General features: G+C 46.0%; 1 protein-coding gene across 1 annotated transcript; it reads right to left on the bottom strand.

Moving 5' to 3' along the window:
- Positions 1 to 5,392: 5,392 nt before the first annotated feature.
- On the bottom strand, positions 5,393 to 21,406 carry LOC125916105 (NACHT, LRR and PYD domains-containing protein 7-like). Its single transcript, XM_049622271.1, is given in 4 exon segments — positions 5,393 to 6,654; positions 6,656 to 7,372; positions 7,374 to 7,696; positions 21,233 to 21,406. Coding segments are annotated over 4 exon segments (1,812 nt in total). The 3' UTR covers positions 5,393 to 6,056.
- Between the last annotated feature and the right edge of the window lie 899 nt (positions 21,407 to 22,305).

Below are 22,305 nucleotides of genomic sequence, written 5' to 3'. Positions count from 1 at the left end.
CAAGATCATGACCTGAGCCAAGGTCAGACGCTTCACCAACTGAGCCACCCAGGCGCCCCATAGGGAGTTCTTAAAATTAGTACCTTTCTGGCCTCAGAGATTACCCTATAATGAAGAGGTTATAAATTTGCTTAAGTCATTGGAATACAGACAGGGTGGAATGTGAAGGGTCTCAAATCCTGTGAGCCTAAGTGGGAGATTCTGATTCAGACATTTGCCAAGGTTTAGTGTACCCACTTAGAAACATCACTTAACAAAACTTTAGAGTAACATTTTTTTCTAATTAAATGAGGAACAACATCAAAAATCATCCATAGGGAAAGAGCTACCCTTTGTGTCTGCCCCCTGTGCAAAGCAGGTCATATTCCTGTTTCATTCAATGCTCAAGACCCCGTTTTATGGATGAGGAAACAACTCAGAATCCTAGAGGTAAAAAATGGTATTTGGAAGTGAGCTCAAATCCAAAAACAAAACAAAACAAAACAAACCTGTGCTGCTAGCCTGTACCTCAGGCTGCCACCCAACTAAACCAAAGGAAGGAAAAACGGTTCCCTAGGTGGGTGATGATCATCAGAGTGCTCATGGGGGTGGGGGGCGGTCTCTGAGGAATTGCTCAAATCAGTGAAATACCAGCAGCCAGGATACTTGATGCTTCTGTGGTATTGCTGAGTGGTCAGTTAGGGTTGATGGTTGCTCTGAATCCTACCATGTAGACAACCTGGAGTCTAAGACACCATGTCCCTGAGCCAGAGGACAGTGCGGAATTCTGGGTGTTTCTTTGCCCTCGGGGCTCGTTATTCAATGCACAAGACGAGCTAGCTGGAGAAAAAAGAATGTGGATGGGGTTTCTGCCTCTGTTCGAGACTACGTCCCCTGTTTAACCTGGCATCCGATCTGAGTAGGTCTGTCTCCTTTCCCGTTCACCCAGGGGCATGGGGTAGCTAGCGCACAGCATCAGATGACTGCTGAGAAAAGCAAGGACCAGGAGATCTATCTCAGATACTGCAGGTTACATCTGGAGTGTTTCAGTGGCTCACACAACAGCAGCAGCAGCTTGTCACTGTGGCCACCACCTTCCAGGACCAGGTAGGTCAGAGTCTTCTTACCAATGACAGCTAGACACAAGTTCCGATAAGCATCGGCAGGGGAGACCTTTTTGATCCTAGGGAAAAACAAAAAGGGGTTCCGTCTTGAGTGCTGTGGACACAGAGAGGTGAGCAGTCTTGGGGTCAAGGTGGACGGGGGAAGATGGTCAGGAAAGCAGACGAGGAGAGCGAGTCAATAGAGTGATGGCTGGAAAGAAGAAAAGCAAGGACGGCTGAAGGGGTCATCACTGTTGTCTTAGTTCATGCTGATGAAATGAGCTCTCCTTGTGTTTTTGTGTCCTGCCCTGTGTCTCCTTCAGCTCACAGCCTTCTTCCCCTCACCCTCAATGTCTACTGACCTTCCCTAGCAAGAATAAAGGATTTCTTTTATTATTTAAAAAAAAATTTTTTTTAACGTTTATTTATTTTTGAGATAGAGACAGAGCATGAATGGGGGAGGGTCAGAGAGAGGGAGACACAGGATCCGAAACAGGCTCCAGGCTCTGAGCTGTCAGCACAGAGCCCAACGTGGGGCTCGAACTCACGGACCGCGAGATCATGACCTGAGCCGAAGTCAGACGCTTAACTGACTGAGCCACCCAGGCGCCCCAAGAATAAAGGATTTCTGACTGCCACTCCCGGTAGCCGTTTCCATTTCCACAAAGGTGTTTCCACTAAGGCTACAGCACGTTATGGTTTATGAGTTAGAAAACAAACTAGACTCCCTGAGGGTATGGGCCATGAAGAGTCACCCGATGCTTGCCACATCGGCTAAAGTTAACAAGTCGGGAGACCGCAGACATTGGCAAGGATGCCGAGAAAGGGGAACCCTCGTGCACTGCTGGTGGGAATGCAAACCGATGCAGCCACTCTGGAGAACAGTATGGAGGTTCCTCAAGAAGTTAAAAATAGAACCACCCTATGACCCAGCAATTGAACTATTAGGTACTTATCCAAAGGATACAAACATGATGATTCCAAGGGGCACCTGCACCCCCGTGTTTATAGCAGCGCTATCAACAATAGCCAAATCATGGATTGTGGAATGTTAAATAGGATTACAAGAAATCTTAAACGGAGTAGAACATGAATTTCCTCCAATCCAACTGTGGACTTCAAGAAACAATTCATCACTAAAAAAAAAAAAAAAAAAAAAAAAAAAAAAAAAAAAAAAAGATTTTTTGTTTCTGGCATCTGGACTCTATGCCACCTTCTTCAGAGTAAGAGTTAATCAACCTGGTGTTATGCATCATGAAATCTAGCTCCTAAGTTATCCTGTGTGCACAGCAGGAAATAACTGGGGGAAATTTTTCTTTCAGGGCCTTTCTGAGGCATCATTAACGAATCCTAATTTGACATCGACTCAACACCCGCCACGACTGCCTCTTCTACCCTGTAATTGCAGATCTTCATTTACACTTATATTTTTAGAGGTTCTTCTCCTGTTTTTGTACCTCCAAACCTGGCACTCCATCCCCCTGTTGTAAAACACTCCCTAAACCCACAACTGGTCTAATAACGCATGACCCTTCATGTTTAGATAACGAACATTCCCATCAGTTTATCCAAAAGAGGCCTCAAAATGAAATTTTCAGCACCGAGTGCCAGAGTAAGGCGGATGCCGGCTGTTCAGGACCTCTGCTTACATTGTCCAAAACTCTTAGTGGAACAGGTTATGGGTGCCATCTAATTCCTGTTTTCTCATGTAAAGCCTTATAAAACCAGACCAATGTAAACTTTCAAGGCCATACAGAAGAAACTAACATCTTTCCAGGCACCAACCTATGTCAGATCACTTTGAACACACAAGTCCCGTGGCATTCTGAGAAAAGCAAGCTACCGATCTCCTGACATCACCAGGTACAGTCAACTGATGTTTGCCAGAGCTATTCCTTCCAAGTATATAGCACATTTCGGGTGGCTTAAGTAAACTTTCTAAGGCATGTTGGTTTGGAGAAGGTGATGGTAGGGAGTTTCAGCAGTGTAGCGGTCTGTAATTTTGAACACAACTTCTAAAGTTTATCACTTGCACATGTATTGGTTTTAAAGAATACCCTAACAGTCACCTGCCCAGGCGGCCCCATCATGATTTACTTGTGCCCCAACCTACCTCACTACCTGGACTCCTTTCTCAATCCCATCCCACATACCAGTTATAAATTCACCATTGCCCTATCAACGCTTCCTTATTCACATTATTTAAAACTGTTTCTCCCAAGAGGGAGGGAGCCAAACCGTAAGAGACTGTTAAAAACTGAGAACAAACTGAGGGTTGATGGGGGGTGGGAGGGAGGGGAGGGGAGGTGACAGGTATTGAGGAGGGCACCTGTTGGGATGAGCACTGAGTGTTGTATGGAAACCAATTTGACAATAAATTTCATATTTAAAAAAAAAAACAACTGTTTCCCCCAATTTCCACCTGGGTCTCCTTCTGACATGCATGTACCTATATTTCCTATAGGAGAGTTTCAACTATGCCCATAGCAGATGTATGGAAACCTCCAAACACTTGGCCAAGTTTCATGAAAATAACTCAAGGTAACATACAATTCTTTCACTAGGAGCCATGTCAATATGTTGTATTCTGGGCACCCGGTTAGTCAGCCTGGTCAGGCATCCAGACTGCTGCCACATTAAAAATGCCTGGGGATTAGTTTCTACTCACACCACTTTCTGGAGATGACAGGTGACACGGGTTATTTGCTCACAAAGAATCCTCATGGAGGAGGGACTCAAGAAGCTTTGGCTCACATCCAAGAAGCACAGGCTCTTGTTTGAACTGAACACCGAGCAGAGATCCGCCCAGAGCTGGAGAGAGAGATGGTCATACTGTGACCTAGAAGGAAGGGACGGACAAGAGCGTCTGCTGAAAACCATGTATGGCAGCACTTTCAACAATAGCCAAATTATGGAAAGAGCCCACATTGTCCATCAACCAACAAATGGATACAGATGTGGTTTATATATACAATGGAATACTACATGGCAATGAGAAAGAATGAAATCTGGCCATTTGCAGCAACGTGGATGGAACTGGAGGGTATTATGCTAAGTGAAATAAGTCAGAAAAATACAGACAGCATATGTTTTCACTCACATGTGGATCTTGAGAAACGTAAGACCATGGGGGAAGGGAAGGGGAAAATAGTTACAAACAGAGAGGGAGGGAGACAAACTGTAAGAGACTTAAATACAGAGAACAAACTGAGGGTTGATGGGAGTGGGGGAGAGGGGAAAGTGAGTGATGGGCATTGAGGCAGGCACCTGTTGGGATGAGCACTGGGTGTTGTATGGAAGCCAATCTGACAATAAATTATATTTAAAAGAAAAAACAAAGAAAAGCATTTATGGGAAGAGTAGGAACTGGCAGGCTGTACCACAAAGGAAACCACCGACAAAATGAAAAGGCAGCCTATGGAATGGGAGGAAATATTGGCAAATCATATCATCTGATAAGGGGTTAATATCCAAAACATGTAAAGAACACCTACAAGTCAAAAAAAAAAAAGACTTAAAAATGGGTAGAGGATCTGAAAAGACATTTTTCCAAAGAAGACATTCAGACGCCCAACAGGCACATGAAATGATGCTCAACATCACTCATCATCATGGAAATGCACCTCGCATCTGTCAGAATGGCTGGACTCAAAAGACAAGAAAAAAAAAGTGTTGGCGAGGATATGGAGAAAAGGGAATCCTCTCGCCCTGTTGGTGGGAATGTAAATTGGCACAGCCACCATGGAAAATGTCTGGAGGTTCCTCAAAACCTTAAAAATAGAACTACACTGGGGCGCCTGGGTGGCGCAGTCGGTTAAGCGTCCGACTTCAGCCAGGTCACGATCTCGCGGTCCGTGAGTTCGAGCCCCGCGTCAGGCTCTGGGCAGATGGCTCAGAGCCTGGAGCCTGTTTCCGATTCTGTGTCTCTCTCTCTCTCTGCCCCTCCCCCGTTCATGCTCTGTCTCTCTCTGTCCCAAAAAAAAAAAAAAAAATAGAACTACACTATGATCCAGGAATCCTATTTCTGGCTATTTTGCCGGAGAGAATGAAATCACTATCTTGAAAAGATATCTGCCCTCCCACGTTCATGGCACCATTATTTACAATACTCAAAATAGGGAAGCAACCTAAGTGTCCACTGATGGATGAATGGATAAAGAAAATGTGTGTGTATGCGACAGAATATTATGCAGCCACAAAAAAAAAAAAAAAAAGGAAATTTTGCCATTTGTGACAACATGGATGGATCTCGGGAGCATTACGCTAAGTGAAGTAAGCCTGGCAAGGCAGAAAGACAAATACTGAATGGTCTCACTTATACATGGAACCCAAAAGAAACAAACACGAACTCATAGAACAGATTGGTGGTTGCCAGAGGCAGGATGTGGATAAAATGGGTCAAAGTGGTCAAAAAGTACAAACTTCCAGACAGAAGTCCTGAGGGTGTGATGTATGGTATGGCGGCTCTAGTTTGAGAAAAAGAGAATCATTGGGGCGCCTGGGTGGCTCAGTTGGGTGAGCGTCCGACTTGGGCTCAGGTCATGATCTCCCAGTTCCTGGGTTCGAGACCCATGTGGGGCTCTGCGTTGGCAGCTCAGAGCCTGGAGCCTGCTTCGGATTGTGTGTGTCTCTCTCTCTGCCCCCCTCCCCACTCACAGTGTCTCACGGTCTCAAAAATAACCATTAAAAATTTTAATTAAAAAAATTTTTAAAAACAATTGTTAAGGAAAAAATTGTTAAGGAAATATCCAGATGGTCTAGGGATACCCTGAACCTGGTCCCATTAACACTAAGGTTCCATTCCTAACCTGAACATCACGACCTGCACCTTGAGTGGCAAGCTGGCAGGAGAAATTCTGGCCAGAACCCGTTCTGACCCTCAGCCACACGGAGCGGGAAGTCGGCCCCGTTCCGGGTGCCGCAGGGTGGGAGGCTGAGGGTGGGGGCAATTAACAAAGTGAACCGTGAGGCTCCTTACCCGGCAGCCTGGGCCTCGGACCCCGACGCGGTGTCGTCGTCCAGGAACACGCCCTTTTCCACCCACAGACACAGTTTCTGCAGCCGCTCGCAATGCTTGAGGCAGAAGGACGCGTGCGCGAGGTCCGTGGGGTCTTTCAAGTGCAGGGACACTTCCGTGACCTGGGCCACGGCTTCCTTCACCAGCGGTTCGTCCTGCGATTCGTAGAGACGGCACAAGGTCTCCCTCGTGTCCGTCACCGAGGAGAAGGGGCCGTTCTCGGGGGACCTCACGGTGCATGCCAGCAGCTCGCGCTTGAGCTCCGTGGACACCGGGCAGCCGAAGGCGGCCCCCAGCTCCCTGACCCTGTCTTCGTTGGCGAGGCCGAACAAGAAGCGCCCCACGTGGGCCAGGTGGGGGTTCCGCCGCCCTTCCTCCTTGCAGAGCAGCCTCCGCACCCCGCGAGCGCTCCAGCCGGGGCCGCCCTCACCGCCGCCCAGGACGTAGAGCGCGGCCGCCAGGAGGTGCTGCAGGCTCAGGTGCAGGAAGCGGTAGCAGCCCGCGCACTCGCCGCTCTCCTGCAGGAGGCTCCGGTCCACGAAGGTAGGCCTTGCGCACGCCCAGTTTGCGCAGGTGCCGGGGCTCAAACAGCGAGGTCTGCGCCCACACGCCCTCGGCCGCCAGGAGGCACAGGGCGCGCAGCGGGGCCCGGGGGCGGGGGCGCGGGCAGCTACCCGGCGCGGGCGCGAACCGGCTGCACAGGAAGCGCAGCAGCAGCGACGTGGCGGTGCGGCACGTGCGGCCCGGGTCGTCGCCCTGCCCGCAGGCAGGCGCCCAGCGTCCAGCACACGGCGGGCGCCGACCCAGGCGGAGCAGCGCCGCGTTGCTTCTCATCAGCTGCCAAGCGCGCCGCGCCTGAGCCTCGCCTCCCAGCTGTCGCCGCAGATATGCCCGGCGCTCCGGCTCCGAGAGCCCCTCGACCTCCACCAGGAGCGGCTGCTCCACCACCAGCCGCAGCTCCCCCAGGGCCTCGGGCCGCGTGGTCACCAGGAGCGTGGCCGCGGGGAGCAGCTTCCTCTTGAGCAGGCCCCCCAGGAGCACGGGTGCCGGCCGCCGCGCGCCCCAGTCGCCGCCCAGGTCGCGCGCCAGCGCCGCGGCGGGCACGCGCAGCTCCTCGAAAGCGTCGATGATCAGCAGGAGCGTCCGCGCCCGCGCGAGCAGCCGCGGAAGGGCCCGGCGCGGGCCCGGGGCGCTGTCGGCCAGCAGCTCCGCCAAGGTGCACGGCCCCCTGCAGCTGAGCGCCTTGCAGCTGAGGTAGAGGGCGGTAGAGGGCCTGCGTCCAGTCCAGCATGCACTTCTTGGCCAGCGTGGTCTTCCCGACGCCCGCGGCACCGTGCAGCACCACCGTCCGTGGCATTAGCTCTGTGGACGTCCTGGCGTTCAAGAGGGATAGGAACCCTTGGCTTCTCTGGGTCACATGGTCGTGAACGTCGTCGTCATCTCCTGGCCAAGGAGTGTCCTTCTGGATGGAGGATTTCTCCAATGCGTTCCTGTCTCGCTCCTCTGCACCTGTAAGGCTACGCGAGGAGACAACGTTGGGGTGCCAGGGATTCAACTCAACTTGAAAACACACTTTGTAAAGGACCAGAAATGAGGACTATCAAGAACAGGCGAGTTACCTTCCGCTACCAGACAGTATTGACCCTCTGGCTCTTGTAACCTGCCAGCCCCCCCATCCCTTTTTTTATGTTTATTTTTTTGAATGTTTATTTACTTTTGAGAGAGAGAGTGCACACAAGTGAGCAGGAAAGGGGCAGAGAGCAAGGGAGACACAGAATCGGAAGCAGTCTCCAGGCTCGGAGCTGTCAGCACAGAGCCTGATGTGGGGCTCCAACACATGAACCGTGAGATCATGACCTGAGTGGAAGTCGAATGCGTAACTGACTGAGTCACCTCGGTGCCCCTAGAAGAATTTTTTTTAATGTTTTTACTTATTTTTGAGAGAGAGAGAGAGACAGAGCATGAGCAGGGGAGGGGCAGAGAGAGAGGGAGACACAGAATCCGAAGCAGGCTCCATGCTCTGAGCTGTCAGCACAAAGCCCAACATGGGGCTTGAACTCATGAACTGTGAGATCATGACCTGAGCCGAGCTGAAGTCAGACGCTTAACCAACTGAGCCACCCAAGTGCCCCATCCCAGGGCCCAATTTAAGGTGTCATTCACTTGATTCACCCTTGTGCTGACCCTGGCAAAGACTTACTACAAACTAGAGCAGATGATAGGAAACTGGTAGAAGGTAAACAAAGGACCCAGGAGACAGAACCACGAGCTCACTGGTGACTCACAAGGTCAACATCTTACAGTGCAGAGCAGTAGGGAAAGACCAGTCTTCCATAAACGGTGCTGCATCAATTAGATAGCCACATAAAAAGTAAACTCGGATCCCTACATCACAGCACACAACTAATTTGAGATCAATTATAATCTCAATTGTGAACAAGTCCATAAAGCTCATAAGAAGAAAAATAAAAACTGTCCCCACTGGGGAGAAGATATTTGCCAATGACATCTCAGATCAAGGGTTAGTATCCAAAATCTATAGAGAACTTCTCAAATTCAGTACCCAAAAAACAAATAATCCAGTGAAGAAATGGGCAAAAGACGAATAGACACTTTTCCAAAGAAGACATCCAGATGGCCAACAGGCACATGAAAAGATGCTCAACGTCACTCCTCATCAGGGAAATACAAACCAAAACCACACTGAGGTATCACTTCATGCCGGTCAGAGTGGCTAAAATGAACAAATCAGGAAAATATAGATGCTGGAGAGGATGTGGAGAAACGGGAACCCTCTTGCACTGTTGGTGGGAATGCAAACTGGTGCAGCCGCTCTGGAGAACAGTGTGGAGGTTCCTCAAAAAATTAAAAATAGACCTACCCTATGACCCAGCAATAGCACTGCTAGGAATTTACCCAAGGGATATAGGAGTGCTGATGCATAGGGGCACTTGTACCCCAGTGTTTATAGCAGCACTTTCAACTGTAGCCAAATTATGGAAAGAGCCTAAATGTCCATCAACTGATGAATGGATAAAAAAAACTGGTTTATATATACAATGGAATACTACTTGGCAGTGAGAAAGAATGAAATCTTGCCATTTGCAACAACATGGATGGAACTGGAGGATATAATGCTAAGTGAAGTAAGTCATACAGAGAAAGATACCATATGTTTTCACTCTTATGTGGATCCTGAGAAACTTAACAGAAGACCATGGGGGAGAGGAAGGGGGGAGGGAAGAGAGGGAGGGAGGCAAACCATAAGAGACTCTTAAAATCTGAAAATAAACTGAGGGTTAGTGGGGGGTGGGAAAGAAGGGAAAGTGGGTGATGGGCATTGAGGAGATAACCTGTTGGGATGAGCACTAGGTGTTGTATGGAAACCAATTTGACAATAAATTTCATATAAAAAAAAAAAAAGACATCCAGATGGCTAACAGACATGAAAAAATGCTCAACATCATTCATCATCAGGGAAATAGAAATCAAAACCACAATGAGATCCCACCTCACACCTGTCAGAATGGCTAACATTAACAACTCAGGCAACAACAGATGTTGGCAAGGATGTGGAGAAAGGATCTCTTTTGCGCTGCTGGTGGGAATGCAAGCTGGTGCAGCCACTCTGCAAAACAGTATGGAGGTTCCTCAAAAAATTAAAAATAGAACTACTCTATGACCCAGCAATTGCACTACTAGGTATTTAACCACGGGATACAGATGTGCTGTTTCGAAGGGACACCTGCACCCCAATGTTTATAGCAGCACTATCAACAATAGCCTAAGTATGGAAAGAGCCCAAATGTCCATCAATGGATGAATGGATAAAGAAGATGTGGTATATATATACAACAGAGTATTACTTGGCAATCAAAAAGAATGAAATCTTGCCATTTGCAATTACATGGATGGAACTAGAGTGTATTATGCTAAGTGAAATTAGCCAGTCAGAGAAAGACAAATATCATATGACTTCACTCATATGAGGAATTTAAGATACAAAACAGATGAACTTAAGGGAAACAAAAATAATAACAAGGAGGGAGACAAAACATAAAAGACACTCTTAAATACAGAAAACTGAGGGTTACTGGAGTGGTTGGGGGGGGGCATGGGCTAAATGGGTAAGGGGCATAAGGGAGGACACTTGTTGGGATGAGCACTGGGTGTTATACATAGGGGATGAATCACTGGAATCTACCCCTAAAATCAGTATAGCACTATCTGCTAACTAACTTGGATGTAAATTAAAAACTAAATAAATACATAAATAAATAAAAATAATGTAAATGAAGGGAAAAATTAAAAATTTTTTTTAATTTTTTTAACGTTTATTTATTTTTGAGACAGAGAGAGACAGAGCATGAACAGGGGAGGGTCACAGAGAGAGGGAGACACAGAATCTGAAACAGGCTCCAGGCTCTGAGCTGTCAGCCCAGAGCCCAACGCGGGGCTCGAACTCACGGACCGCGAGATCATGACCTGAGCCGAAGTCGGACGCTTAACCGACCAAGCCACCCAGGCGCCCCAACTTAAAATTTTTTTTAAAAAATTTATCTGGCACCACAAAAAAAAAAAAAAAACAAGAACACAAAACATACACAAAAGCAAACAACAAGAAACACAACTATCTCCACTGCTTGGCAGTAATCAAAATAACGTACTAGCCATAAAGGTAAAAACCGATAACCTGAATTCGATTTTGAATCAGGACCTTAGGTTCCTCCAAAGAAAGGAAGACAAAAGGCACAGAAGGTAAAAGGGCAGCTGCAAGCTACGAGCTGAGGGCATATGCACTCAAAGTACGGATATTTTGAAATCCCTATTTTCAGAAGGAATGTTAAGGCATGCAAGGAATTCCAGCAAACATGCACTAAAACAAGGTAACACTTGGTGGAAAGAAATCCGAAGACTGGAAAAGGCACCTCAAAGAAGAGAATGGCCAATAAGCACATTTAAAGGCATTCAACCTCAATAGACCTAAGGGAAATGCAAACGAAGACCCTAATGATAGAGATTGACCCCGCCCCCATCAGAATGGTTAAAATTAAGGAGGTGGGGGGGGGCGGTGGTGGCCTGGGTGGCTCAGTCGGTTAAGCGTCTGACTTTGGCTCAGGTCATGATCTCGCACTCCGTGAGCTCAAGCGGCTCAGAACCTGGAGCCTGCTTCAGGTTCTGTATCTCCCTCGCTCTCTGCCCCTCCCCTGCTCGTTCTCAAGCTCTCGAGCTCTCTCAAAAATAAATAAACATTAAAAAAGGGGAGGGCACCTAGGGGGCTCAGTCGGTTGAGCATCCAACTTCAGCTCAGGTCATGACCTCACAGTTCTTGAGTTCAAGCCCCATGTCAGGGTTAAATTGAAAAAAAAAAAAACTTGCATTGCCAAACACAGAGGTTTCTCCTGCAGCCAGCCATACCCATGCATTCCGTGACGAGCAGCTTTACCCCTGGCAGTAAGTTAGTGCAGACATCTGCAGAAGGGGCATGCACATCCATTCACGGTGCCCGTCCTCATCGTGTCCCCAGACTGTAGCCGTCCAAGAAACCACACAGAAGGAACCCTCAAATTGTATTGATTCAGCCCATGCAAAGTTCCTACTGGGGAAAACTGGTCTAAGGTGGCCTTGGTCAGCAGACTGGTTTTGAACAGAAGTCGGGCGTTGCCGAGCAGAAAAGAGCAGGCATCCGCAGTGTCCGAAGAGCCATCTGGTGAGTGGTGGCTTGGGTGTGTGACGACTAAGTGGATTATTCATATTCATTATGATGGTTAGCGTTGGTTTGTATAAACAGCTAGAAACTTCTATGTACGTACACACACACATGTAAACATGTTTTTAAAGATTAAGAGGAAGTTAGGGGCACCTGGGCAGCTCAGTCTGTTACGCCTCTGACTTGATTTCAGCTCAGGTCACGCTCTCATGGTTGTCAGTTCAAGCCCTGTGTCATGCTTGGGATTCTCTCTCTCCCTCCACCCACCCCTCTTCCCTGCTGGAGCTCCCTCTCTCCCTTTCTCTTTCTCTCTCTCTCTCACTCGCTCTCTCCCTTTCTTTCTCTCTCTCTCTTTCTCTCTCTTTCTCTCTCTCTCTCACTCGCTCTCTCTTTCTCTCTCTCTTTCTCTCTCTCTCCTTCTCTCTCTCCCTCACTCCCTCTCCTCTCTCTCTCTCTCTCAAAAATAAATAAACGTTTTTAAATCACATTTAAGCCTTGCAACAATCTGATCAGGTAAATTCTATTATCTGTGCTTTTTATGGTGCAGCTGAGGCATAGGGCAGTGGTGCTCCAAGTGTGGTGCTCAGACCAGCAGCATTGTCTGGGAACTTACGGAAAATGCAGATTCTGGGGCCCTATCCCAGACCTACCCATCAGGAAGTCTGGAGATGGGCCCAGGAATCTAGTTTAAGGGCGTCCAGGTGATTATGATAAATGCTAGTTTCAGGACCACCAGCCAAGGAAAGTCAGATCAAGGTCCACAAGAACACACCTGCTGATGGTGAAACCCAGATCATCATGAGAAGGAGTTTAACTCAAGAACTGGTGTTTTCAGTTACTGATACACTGCCTGAACCACTTAACTAAATAAAAAGCAAATCATCTCTACACCCTCAGGCATTAAATGGGCAACACTAGGGATGAGCCATTTAGTAAGTACATGGAGAAAGGGTAGAACACATCCAATCGTAAGTTAGATTAGGCAAATCTAAGTTGTGTTTTGTGTCCCAAAACACAAAGGATTATGAGGGCTCATGATTGGTATGAAATATTTAATATAAAAATATTCAGACTAAAATGCCAAGTCGAAAAGAAGCCCCCAACAACTGTGCTTGAATGTCAAGGTCACAGATGATTTTATCTTTATGGTCTTTTTTTCAATGCTGTCTTTGATCATCATGCCTTTGGGGTTGGGGAGGGTTGTTAAGTTTTTATTTAAATTCCAGTTAAATGGGTGATGGGCGTTAAGGAGAGTGCTTTTGGGGATGCGCACTGGGTGTCCTATGTGAGAGACCAATCACTGGGCTCTACTCCTGAAGCCAAGACTATACTCTATGTTAACTAACTTGAGTTTAAATTTTTAAAAAATACATTCCAGCCAACATACAATATAATATTAGTTTCAGGTATACACTATAGTGATTCAACACTTCCATCCATCACCCAGTGCTCATCAGGAGGTGTTTGGTTTTGCGGGAAAAGTCTTAGAAGGGGATCACTGGGTCATAGTCAGGAAAGGAGAACACGCTATATCGGTTACGTTTTTCAGCTAAGATCTGAAGGAAGCCATCTCAGGGAGGTAGCGAGGTTACGACATTAGAAGCCAGACCCAAGAGACACAGGTGTAGAGGACATGGGGATGTGTATGGGTATTTATAGGGACCCAAGTGGGAGAATGGGACCCTCGGTTCCAGCTCTAAGTGCCCACAAGGTGAAGGGCAGGGTGAGGTTCCTTGACAAGCATACCAACGTGAGGGAAGATGAAGTCCGATGGAATTTTAGATGTAGACAGTGCGTTGGGAGGAAAAGATTTGTACCTAAAGACCAAACACACAGAAAAACAGTATGAAACAAGCAGGAAGTCAGCATCCAGTTCTATCCAGAGTGCCACTTACAGATCAATAGCGTAGCTCTCGCGTAGCTGAAAGACCACCAGCTAGCTCTTCAGTTAACACCGAGAACTACTCACTCACTAGACAAGGTAGCCCAGGACAGCAAAACTGTATCAGAGCCGTGTGGAAAGCAAGGTGAACACCCAAGCCTGAATGGTGCACAGACGAGGTTAGCTCCAGGGACCACCCAGGCGATGGTGCATAAATCTCGAGGGACAGAGTGGATGCAAACCGCGACAAAGTCAGAGAAGGAGACAAGAGAGGAATTCCTGGTTTCATACAAATGCGTAAGAACATTTAAGACATGCACATTTAAGAACCCCATGACTGGGGAGTATCGTAAGACTTCTGCTTCCCACAGTGCCCCTGCTCAACTAACGGTGGATAGTAGGTCATTTAATTCCAGTTCCCATTGATATGCTCCAGCTTTGCGTGGAGCCCTGCGATGCCAGAAACACTGAGGCTCCTTTCCTGGGTCATATGCCCTCTCATCAGGGCAGCAGACGCACCCTTGGTTACGTCTTTCTTTCTGGTGTTGCCACTGTGGACAATGGTTGCCTCCACCCAGAAGGAATGGGTATGTGCACAGACGGAGAGAGGCAGCCTTAGAAGAAGGACAGCAAGTGGGTTGGTGGAGGAACCGAATCCCAGAGGTCTCCAGGTAGGGATCCTCAGCCTGGAGTGCAAGCATTTGTTTTAAACAGGGGTCAATGACTTCCGAGGAAGACCAGGCATTGATAAACTTGGAGCTGAGCCTGAATAGCCTGAGGGGCTCTGTCCTTGCAAAGTAAAAAGGAAGGTGCCCTTGGCAAGCAAGCAAGCCGGAGCCTGCAGCCTAGAACTACAGAATTGTTAGATGCAGCCCATATAATTAGCAGTAGCCCTTTCCTTGATGCTCTGTCATTTCAAGTATTGGGGGGGGGGGTGGTGGATTACAAACCCGTAAATTCCATGAGCAGACGACTCTCCTTCTGTCTACATGACTGACACCACACCCATTTTTGGGGATCAAGGATACCATCCCATATTACAGATGGAATACAGAGGCTCACAGGCAGGGGTGCCCTGCCACAACACAAGGACACCGCATGTGGGCACGAGGGCACATTTGGGGGTGAGGGAGATGCTCTGACTATGGATTGTGGGGATGGTTGCACAACTCTAAGTCTGCTCAAAAATTGCTCACTTAAAATGGGTGGGTTTTACAGGGTAATTTTCACCTCAGCAGAACACTTTAAAATAACATAAGAAAAACATTATAGATGAAATTGCTGGCAGCTGTCTACTCCAAATCTGTTTTCTCGTACTTAACAGAGATTTCAGCTCGAGGACCTCAATAACCCTTCCAAAAAGCCTCAGGCTGCCCATATAAGCTTCCAAAGTTCTGTGGTAGAGACTCAACCAAGCACTGCTGTTGACTTAAATAGGCATGAGAATTGGAATATATCAATGACACTGTGGCGAACACAGCACAGTGTATGGACTTGTGGAGTCACCGTGGTGTACCCCTGAAAACAGTGCAACACCGTGTGTCAACTATACTCAAAAAAAGAAAAACAATACTGTAAATGGGAAGAAACCAAAACCAAAGGAACTGGTACTCACTTCTCTTAGGCTAGGGCTTACCTGCAGCCTGTGGATATTCATTGCAAACAAAATCTCCAAAAAGAATTATTCCGCTGACTCAAGCTCCATGACCAACGGGCGGGACCCTGGGTGGGGGCACGTCTTCCTGCCCAGGATAGAATGACTCCCACTATGATTACCAGTGGCTGGTTCTCAACCTTTAAAATGAGACACACTGAAATTACCTGGGCCCTATTTCAGGGATCCTAATTGAATTGGTCTGGGGTAGGCTTCAGGCAATCAGGAGCCTTCAAAATCTCACCCAGGAAATTCTAATGCACAGACTGTGTTCTAGACCATCTGGAATCGGGGTTTTCGACTTCCACACCGTCAACACTTTGAGATGGACAATTGTTTACCAAGGGAACCGTCCTATATGCTGTAGGATGTTTTGGCCTCCTCTCCCTCAATGTCAATAGCACCTTCCAATTTTGACAACCAGAAATGTCTCCAAACATTGCCAAATGTCCCCCGAGGGGTGCAGTCACCCCTGGTTGAGAATCACTGATGTAGCTGCAATTAGCCACCCCTTGCCATCATACATAGCATATTGAAATCCATCCATAGCCTATGTTAAATAAAATTTATATATCCTAACAGTCAAGCTCATTGGTTCTATGGTTGATGATATTGATTTGTGTTGACATTTAAATGTGAATTCATTTGATTTATTTTGTATTCAATCTCAGGTGTATTAATTTTGACGGACGTACAATTAACATTTCAGTTTGACTGATGTTACTTACAGGATTATAACTGGCCGATCCAGGATTCAAATCAAAAGATAGTGTATAATGACTGTCAGTGCCTTGAACTATAAAACTAAGAACACTAGCTGGCTAGCTAACTAACCAAATGCATGAAGTGTACAGTTGTTTATTCACACACACACACACACACACACGCCTTTGAGTTCAGAAAAACAACTAGAAAGGCAAATAATCTCATATGTATCTATTCCTGGAATCATAGGTACCATGCATTGGTCATTACATTTTTTCACTTAGTCACCCTATAATTCTTAGGGCTCTAACATCCTCACTTATAAATGAAGACAGTGAGACAGAACTGATAAGCAACATCCCCAAGTCGATGGGCAACAGGGGAGAAAGATAGATTTAAGCAGACTTCTGTTGGAATAAGTGAGTTTTGTGACGGGCAGACACAGACTGCAAAGGTGATTGAGTACGTAAAAGAGGAACTATGTGTCCAGAGCAGTGGGTGAACTGATTAGAAGCCACAATCAAAAAATAATTCAATAGAATGCCCAGTGCCATTAGAACCTGTCCGAGCCAGGCCATAAGTCCCTGCCAGCAGGCAGGCAGATGAATCTCTTGGACAACGCAGGACTGTGATCCTCAGAAGGAGAACTAGAACCCACCATGTAAGTCACCTGATTCCAAGTAGGCTCTCCAAACCCTGCCACTTGCCACAACATGGGTGGGCCTTGAGGGTCTCACGCTAAGTGAAGCAACTCAGGCAGAGAAAGACAAACACTGCCAACAAAACCTGTCTGCCTCCTCCTCTGGGTTGGAACATTCGATTATCTTCTCAGTCCTTAGGGAAACTCCTCTTCAGCCACAGGTATCTCAAAAATTACAATGTATGCACCATTTTTTTTTAAATTGTCTGATTGTCTGGGCCTAATTGGCCAGGCCCTCATGCTGCTACTGATATATGACAACCCAAGGGAAATCCTAGTGGAAGTAAGAGCTGTTTCTGAAATTGAAGAACTGCGTATGATTCTACCGCTGTCTACAAAGGCCACAGAAGCAAATAAATGAAGAGCTGTTGACACGGGGTATATGGACCCTTCCTAGGGACTTTAGCAAGAGATGGCCAAGGTCAAAGGGAATATAAGACTCTGTGTGATGCAGCTGATTATAAACACAGAGGTATTTTAAATAGGTAAAGGCGATCCCTAAATAAATGGTAGCATGAGTTTGGTGCCGTAACATCAAGCATCGCAGCCCCGGCCCTCCAGGGCCCACCTCTGTTCTGAAGGCATAGAACCTTGAGGTAATACAGTGAATACAAAAGTCACATTGACACAACACGCATGCACACACACACGCATGTACGCACCCACACAAGCTCAGCCTCTCCTTGCTTATGACACCAGCCTCCACTCAGTAACTCAAGTAAAATCTGGGAGACATCTATCCTTATCTCCCTGTCTTATCAGCCCCAGAACCAACCATTCATTAAATGTGTTGTTTTTAGGGGTGCCTGGGTGGCTCAGGAGGTTAAGCTCTGACTCTTAATTTCAGCTCAGGTCATGATCTCATGGTTCATGAGATGGAGTCCTGGCCCGGCTCTTCACTGACAGCAAAGAGCCTGCTTGGGGTTCACTCTCCCTCACTCCCTCTCACTCTTTGTCTCTCTCTCTCTCTCTCTGCCCCTCCCCAAGTCATGTGAGCGCATGCAATCTTTCTCTCAAAACAAATACATTAAACCTTAAAAAAAAATCTGTGGCGGTGCCTGGGTGGCTCAGTTGGTTAAGCGACCAACTTCTGCTCAGGTCATGATCTTGCAGTTTGTGAGTTCGAGCCCCGTGTGGGGCTCTGTGCCAACAGCTCAGAGCCTGGAGCCCGTTTCAGATTCTGTGTCTCCCTCTCTCTCTGCCCCTCCCCTGCTCACGCTCTGTGTCTCTCTGTTTCTCAGTAATAAATAAACGTTAAAAAAAATTTTTTTAATCTATGGTTTTTAGATGGTATCAGCCAAAGCTATCACTATTTTTTTATTTATTGAAGTATAATTAATTTACAGTGTTATATTAGTTTCAGATGTACAATATAATTATTGAACAATTCTATACATTACTCAGTACTCATCATGATAAGTGTGATTTTAATCTCCTTTATCTATTTCACACATCCCACTACACTCCTCCCCTCGGCAATCACCAAATTGTTCTCTGTATTGAAGAATCTATTTTTTCAGTTATTTTTTCGTTATTTGTTCATTTTTTTAATGTTTATTTATATCTGAGAGAGAGAGAAAGAACGAGCAATGGAGGGGCAGAGAGAGACAGAGAGGGAGATAGAGAATCCAAAGCAGGCTCCAGGCTCCAAGCTGTCAGCACAGAGCCCGATGTGGGGTTCGAACCCACAAACTATGAGATCATGACCTGAACCGAAACTGGACGCTTAACTGACTGAGCCATCACCCAGGTGCCCCCATTTTTTTTTTATTCCACATATAAGTGAGATCATACAGTATTTGTCTTTCTCTGACTGACTCATTTCATTCACCATAATGCTGTCTAGCTTCATCCATGTTGTTGCAAATGACAAGATCTCATTATTTTTTGTGACTGGGTAATTTTCCATTGGACATATATACCACATCTTCTTTATCCATTTGTCTATCAGTGGACATTTGGGCTGTTTCCATAATTTTCCTATTGTAAATAATGCTGCAATAAACATAGAGTTCAGAAGATCTCTTTGAATTAGTGTTTTTGTTTTCTTTGGGCAAATACCCAGCAGTGAAATTACTGTATCACATGGTAATTCTATTTTTATTTTTTGTGGAACCATCACACTGTTTTCCAGAGTGGCTATAGCAGTTTACATTCCCACCAACAATGCATGAGTGTTCCTTTTCCTCTGCATTCTCACCAACACTTGTTGTTTCTTGTGTTTTTTATTTTAGCCATTATGACACATATGAGGTGATATCTCATCGTGTTTTTGATTTGCATTTCCCTGGTGATAAGTGATGTTGAGCATCATTTCATGTGTCTGTCGACCATCTGGATGTCTTCTTTGGAAAAATGCCTGTTCATGTCTTCTGCCCATTTTTTTTACTGGATTATTTGTTTTTGAGTGTTGACTAAGTTCTTTAAAGATTTTGGATACTAACCCCTAATCATATACGTTGTTGGCAAATATCTTCTCCCATTCAGTAGGTTGTCTTTTTGTTTTATTGATTGTTTTCTTTGCTGTGTGAAAGCTTTTTATCTTGATGAAGTCCCAATAGTTTATTTTGTTTTTGTTTCCCTTGCCTCTGGAGACATATCTAGAAAGATGTTGCTATAGCCAATGTCAAACAAATTACTGCCTATGTTTTCTTCTAGAAGTTTTTTTTTAATGTTTATTTTTGACAGAGAGAGAGAGAGAGAGAGAGAGCGCGCATGAGCGGGGGAGGGGCAGAGAGAGGGAGACACAGAATCTGAAGCAGGCTCCAGGCTCCAAGCTGTCAGCACAGAGCCCGACGCGGGATGCGAACTCACAGACTGCGAGATCATGACCTAAGCCGAAGTCAGACGCTCAACCGACTGAGCCACCCAGGAGCCCCTTCTAGAATTCTTATGATTTCAGGTCGCACATTTAGGTCTTTCATCTATTTTGAATTTATTTTTGTGTGTGGTGTAAGAAAATGGTCCGGTTTCATTCCTTTGCATGTTGCTATCCAGTTTTCCCAATGCCATTTGTTTAAGAAACTGTCTTTTTCCCATTGGATATTCTTGTCTCTGTCATATATTAATTGACCATGAAAGCAGGGGTTTATCTCTGGGCTCTCTATCCTGTTCCAATGATCTGTGTGCCTATTTCTGTACCAATACCATACTGTTTTTGTGATACCTCCAGTTTTGTTGTTCTTTTTCAAGATTGCTTTGGCTATTTGGGGTCTTTTGTCATTCCATACAAATTTTTGGTTATTTATCCTAGTTCTATGAAAACTGCTGTTGGTATTTTGATAGGGATTTCATTGAATCTGTAGACTGCTTTGAGTAGTATGGACATTTTAATAATAATTCTTCCAACCCATGAGCATGGAATATCTTTCCATTTGTTCGTGTCATGGAATCTATCACTATTGATTCATTTAAAACAAGTATTCAATAACAGTGCGATGTTTCAGATTCATAGGGCTGATGAATGAGGCTCAAGCCTTATTCCCTAAATCCCACCACAGGCCAGGTCATATGGGGTTAATGCTGTTTCTACGGCAGACCACAATGTGTTCCAGCTTCCGCTGCTGTGATATCCACAACAGGAGCCTTGTTTCACTGCAATCACTCACCACGGCAGTGCCAGCATCAGCACCCTGCAGCCACGAGGGGCATGGGTACTCCATGTCAAAGCCAGCTTATCTGTTCATGTCCAGAACAGTCGATTTCATGGGATGGAGGCTAGGTGAGGACCACCTAGCATTTTCCATTCCCATGGGGGAAAAGGTCATCACCACACCCCAGGAGGAATGCAAAAGTGGACTTGCCTGAATGTGAAATTGGTGTTAGATGCTGGTAAGTATAAATAAACCAGAGATGTGGGAGATTACCATAAAGGGGTGTGTGTCTTCCATGTATCTTTTGCATTCCTCCTGCCTTGTCTCTGTCTCCTGGACTACTACCCTTCTTTATTAAAAAAGAGACTTAACTAAATTTCCAGTTGACTCTGAAGTCAAGGCTTATGAGGCATTTAATGTCATATCTCAGTGATTTACCCTGACAGGTTACCAAAGTAAGAGATTATTCAGCTATGAAAGGATTCGACATCAATGGGTGGATAAAAGACCTTTGTACCCTCTACCTGAGAAGAGATCATACATGTCTAGTTGTCTGAAGAGTATTAGCATCATGTCAAGTGAAGCCATGATTTTGCCATTGTCGTGTTTGGAAAGGAGGCACGGTTAAAAGGTGTGCATTTGGAGACCAACGTGATGGGAAGCAGACTGGTGGCTCTGCACTACGTCGATTTAGCTAAGCATGAATGAAATTTCCTTGAATTTTCTTACCTCTGTGGTTCTGGGTCAGGGATGACAACAGAAATTGACACAAGACATAGAAGGTGGAAGTGACCCTCAGGTGGTGAGTGTGGGAAGTGCAGTGTCTGTCATGGTGCAGCTCACAGATGTTTTATGGGATCTGCTGGCTCACCCATGGGTGTGAGCCCACCTTCACGCCCACTGGCACCTGCACCAGCACTACTGAAGGTCTATAGTGAAGAGCACCACGCATATCATTGAGGTGGGAGGTGGTGATAGACAAATTGACACTGATTTTCTTGAGGGTTCCAGCGTGCTCATGATCTGCCACACTCCACATGCAGCTTTTCCTGTCAACACCCATCCTGGCTGACCTTCAGTAGCATTAGAGTGATACCAGATGCATCTGCAACCACAACTACATACGTTCTAATTGTTGCCATAAAGCCCTGTGTCCCACATCTCTCTCGGTAGTCCTCGTGTTCTGATGGAATCCTAACTGGAAAAGGCTTAGATCTACTGTATGATCACATGGATGACTACAAAACTGGGGGCAATAATCCAAGCTACCACCATTTTTGTGAGGACTAAATGCAGACCTGCTTCATGTAATCTACCTGTCTAGAATGAAATGAAAACTCCTAAAAGGTTGATTATAAATTATTTGAGGTTTTTTGCAAAGATAGTATCATGGAGGTATAATAGAAGATTAAAAAAATTTTTTGATGTTTATTCACTTTTGAGAGAGAGAGAGAGAGTATGAGTGGAGGAGGGGCAGAGAGAGAGGGAGACACAGAATCCAGAGAAGGCTCTAGGCTCTGAGCTGTCAGCACAGAGCCCGACATGGAGCTTGAACCCACGAGTCGTGAGATCATGACCTGAGCTGAAGTTGGACGCCCAACCAACTGAGCCACCCAGGCACCTCATGGAGAAGATTTTAAATCACCCCTACATGTTTGTCTAGGAGAAAAGATGACCTAGCGAGTCAAGGAGGTTCAGTCAGCGAGAACACTCAAGAACAAAGGTGTAACTTAACCTAATGTAAGTATCTGGTTTACGTTCAAAATCAACACCCATGGATAGATCAGTGTTGACATTGTGTTGGGAAGAGACAGAAGCAGAGTGTGAAGGGGAAATAATGATTATGCTACTGCCTGTCTAGAAAGTTCTTTTGGGGACCATTTACATACCTCATGATAGTAGCTCTTCAGGAACTCATTGCTCCCCCTTTGTATCTTTGTATATATATCTTTGTATATGAAG

This window comes from Panthera uncia (assembly GCF_023721935.1).
Source record: "Panthera uncia isolate 11264 chromosome E2 unlocalized genomic scaffold, Puncia_PCG_1.0 HiC_scaffold_19, whole genome shotgun sequence".
Taxonomy (NCBI): Eukaryota; Metazoa; Chordata; class Mammalia; order Carnivora; family Felidae; genus Panthera; species Panthera uncia.
This window is presented reverse-complemented; position numbering and strand designations above follow the sequence as displayed.